General features: G+C 40.4%; 1 protein-coding gene across 1 annotated transcript; it reads left to right on the top strand.

The window, feature by feature from the left end:
* Window positions 1-1664: 1664 nt before the first annotated feature.
* On the top strand, window positions 1665-2459 carry LOC106090828 (fork head domain transcription factor slp1). Its single transcript, XM_013257161.1, has one exon. The coding sequence runs from the start codon at window positions 1665-1667 to the stop codon at window positions 2457-2459; it is 795 nt and encodes a 264-aa protein (XP_013112615.1).
* Window positions 2460-4161: the final 1702 nt, after the last annotated feature.

Here is a 4161-nt window from a genome sequence, read left to right as displayed (position 1 = left end):
ATTAATTTTTGAAAGGGGGGAAGGACTTATTAAACCACATTAGGTTTGGAGGCTTCAAGGGCCATACATTGGTAGGTCGCACTTATATAGAATATATTTCGAAAAGGTGTTTATGATGTAAGTACGACACTAATCAAGTTTGACATGCTGCGATGTTGCTCTGAGTGTCCTGGTTTAAATCCCGGTGGGGTTCTACCAAATTTTTTATGTTATTGTTTGCGTTTTGCCCCGAGGTCGAAGATCATTTATTACATAATTTTTCGTTTGATTCTCTTTCGAGACAAAGTTAATGATCGAAGTTTTTTTTTTTTTTTTATGTGAAAATCATAACCTTGGATTACCGAGCCGAAATCACTTCCCATTACATTGTCAATGTTCTCATCGTTTTCGGCTACCCAAAACTGCTCTTATTTATGAGATCTAGCGTTTGCCAAAATGTAAAACAAACTAAATATTTGCAACAGCCATTCTATCCATAGTTTTAATAAGTGTCCCTAAAGTGGCGAGAAAAGATGTTTCGAGAGGAAATCATTTCACTTCCCATTTAACCTTTTTTGCTGTTGTTAATATTTCATAAATAGTACAACACTACAGTTTGCACTCAAAGGGTTGAGTTAAAGGTACTTAACCCTTTCGTGCATAGGCTCATGATCTGCATGTCAAACTTCCCAAGAACACTATTGTTGTGCTAAATATGTTAAACAAAACAAAATAATTTTGAAGCAAAACTCTTAAATTAGTCTACATTAGTTCCATTGTCTTTGTTTTGGTAAAATCACCATGGGATTTTCGTGCGACATCCAACAGCGCAAAACAAAATTTCCATCGAAAATAGTGTTAACTCCTTCGCGATTTGGTGGACAGACAGACATTGGTAGGCATTTAACCCTTTCCTCGTCGTCACAAGGAATTCCTGGTACCTGATTAAAACAGGATAAAGAAAATGTATGTTTTCGCAAAGATTAAAACGGAAAGAGTTCAAATCCGATTAAAGGAACCGGATTTAATAATTTGGCAAATTAACAACACAAAATGTGCGGGTCATCAAGAGAAGAGAGATAGCGTCCTCGTTGCCGTTCTGTGTGTTGGTGCAGGTAGTCTCTGCTAATGGAATAGTAAGCTTCACGTACAGCCACATGCACGACATTGGTTGGTCTGGTATGGGATCAATGAATGAATCCTGTGGCTTTCATTGATCTGAGCGATCAAAGGGTACAGAAATTCCCCTGGCGGAGGTCACGCCAGCAGGTAAGTACTAGAGCTCACAGGAAGGCGGATTGTGGGCCACGTTTGTGGATTTGATAAAGGACTCCTTCACTCTGTGCTTGTGCGCTGGCATTCTTAATCTAAGCTTGCCTCCAGAACGACCAGAGTTAAGACTGTGGATTCATTAATCCCACGACTGTGATCGCGCGCGCACACACATCGCTCTGGATGAGCAAAGATTTGGAGAATGTCGAACAAATCAGCGAATTAAATGTCTATATCCGTTGATTAGAAACATTTGTAAATTTTAGAAAAATCTCTGCAAGACATGAGTGTCAGACTATAAGTACTACAAAGGAGGAGTGAAAGGGCATCAGTCACTGCTTAGCATTTGTAGTGAACACACTTTAAGAAGAGAACAAGATATTGCACATTTCCTTCTCAACTACGACACAAAAATGGCTCCTGTATTCCAATCGAATTTCTCCATTCGTTCACTTTTATCGGATAAGAAAGCTTGCTACGAGGATATTGAAACTTCATATGTACCCAATGCTCCCATCAGCCCTTCCGGTTCTCAATCATCATCCTCAGAGGAATTGTCCAGCGATGATGGCTCATCGACCAGCAGCAAATCGCCAGATGCAAAACCAGCCTACACCTACAGTGCCCTTATAGTTATGGCCATTAGAAGTAGCCCAGAGAAACGCCTCACCCTTAGTGGCATTTGCGAATGGATAGCCGAAAACTTTGCCTACTATCAGAAGAACAAAAGCGTATGGCAGAATTCCATACGTCACAACCTTAGCTTGAATCCCTGCTTTGTGAGAGTACCCAGAGCCTTGGATGATCCGGGACGTGGTCACTATTGGGCTTTAGATCCCTCGGCCGAAGATTTGACAATAGGTGAGACCACCGGACGTTTAAGACGCAGCAACAATGCAATGATGGGTCGCTCTTTTGGAACTGGTGCCATGCGTAACAAAGCTGCCATGCACTATGGCTCACCATATGGTGGTCATCATCCCTATCATCAAACAATGACCAATGCCATGGCCTATGCTCATCACTACACACCAAATGCTGTCTATTTTCCAACTCCCGAGGAAATTCGTTTGGCTCAACAAACCGCTTTGATACAAAGTCAAAGGGAGCAACAAGCTTGGTCCTCCTATCAGAGACAACAGCAACAAATGCAGCAAATACACTATCATCAACAATATCTGCTACAACAGGGAGGCATTCCCATGTAAATTAATGAAGTGTTGGAGGCAGCCGAAAAGGTTTACCAGAGGGTAGTATAAAATCTTAATGAAGATCACCAAGTGATTGAATTTTAATATTGGACATGCAGATTTCGAATACTCTCTTGGTGAACCAACAAAAATTGATTGAAAGAGAATGTCCTCTTGTAATGAAAATGCGTAGAACGCGCTTATAAATTAAGTTCTAGAACTTGTCACTAGCAATTATGTATATTTGTTTAAATTTTAAGTAGTTATCATTAATATATATTAAAGCTATTAAAATTATGAAACTAAAAGTACTGTGTTTTCTTGTGTTAATATCAGATTTGTGTCAATGTAATCTTTTCCTGATCAGCTACAAATTTACAAAAAGTTAATATCTAATGTGATCTTGTCAATATAATTCGTTCTGGAAAGTGAAAGTGTTTGGTTAGTCCCTACCGTTGTACGTAATACAATTGAGTAACTCATCATCAAAATAAGTAGCTCAAAGACGAAAAGAGGTTAAATGTATGCAAATTGTCCAAAGGCCTGGATTGCTTTCATTTTTGTTATTCTTTCAGAATCAAAAATTCGTAAACTGCTCGTGTTGAGGTTATCTTTGTTCGATCCTAAAATAGTTTTGTGATTTCAACTAGAGCATTTTTTAAGTTGTTTGTCTGTTAGTGCGCAGAAAGAAAAAGGAAATGGAAAGACGTGAGTGTGAGCGAATCGAGATGTACAGGAGTCAGAATAAAATTCTACCAAAGAATTTAACATCAAACCGATGTCTTTGGTGCAGGCACATCCTCCTGCAGAGACAAAAAAGGATATCTGGTAACTGACGCAAATAACATGCTGAGGATATGGAAAGAACATTTTACTCAACTGCTAGTGTCCGATGTCGGCGGCGAAGAGGATACCGCAGAACCAATCCCTGATGATGGTATAAAATGTTTACCTCCTAGTCGGAATGAGGTCCAAGTAGCAGTGACCCGAATAAAGAACAACAAGACAGCAGGAGCCGACGGGTTACCCGCTGAACTATTTAAGACCGGAGGCGACACGCTGATAAGACGTTTGCATCAGCTCGACTTCGCGATTTTGCTAGAAGAACTCATACCCGATGATTGGAACCTCAGCATACTATGTCCCGTACACAAGAAAGGAGACAAGACGGAATGTGCCAACTACAGAGGAATAAGTCTCCTCCCCATCGCATACAAGATACTCTCGAGCGTACTGTGTGAAAGATTGAAACCTAAAGTCAGTGAGATAATTGGGCCCTATCAATGCGGCTTTAGACCTGGTAAATCCACCCAAGACCAGATATTCACACTGCGCCAAATCCTGGAAAAGACCCGAGAAGGACAAATCAACACTTACCATCTCTTCGTTGACTACAAAGCCGCCTTGGATACTTCTTTACGTTCAAAAGTATTTCAAGCCATGTCTGAGTTTGGTATCCCTGCAAAATTAATAGGACTCTGCAGAATGACACTTGCTGATACGCGTTCCTCAGTTAGAATAGGAAAGAATCTCTTCGAACCATTTAATACCAAACGAGGTTTCAGACAAGGAGACAGCCTATCTTGTGATCTGTGGAGAAGATTATACGAGATGCAGATGTGAATAGATATGGCACACTAATCACAAGAGAACGCATGCTACACGCCTATGTCGACGACATCGATATCATAGGTCGGTAACCGGAAGTATTAACTCCAAC

The sequence above is a fragment of the Stomoxys calcitrans genome, chromosome 4 (assembly GCF_963082655.1).
Source record: "Stomoxys calcitrans chromosome 4, idStoCalc2.1, whole genome shotgun sequence".
Classification (NCBI taxonomy): Eukaryota; Metazoa; Arthropoda; class Insecta; order Diptera; family Muscidae; genus Stomoxys; species Stomoxys calcitrans.
The sequence above is the reverse complement of the archived record's forward strand: the minus strand, read 5'-3'. Positions and strand labels throughout refer to the sequence as shown.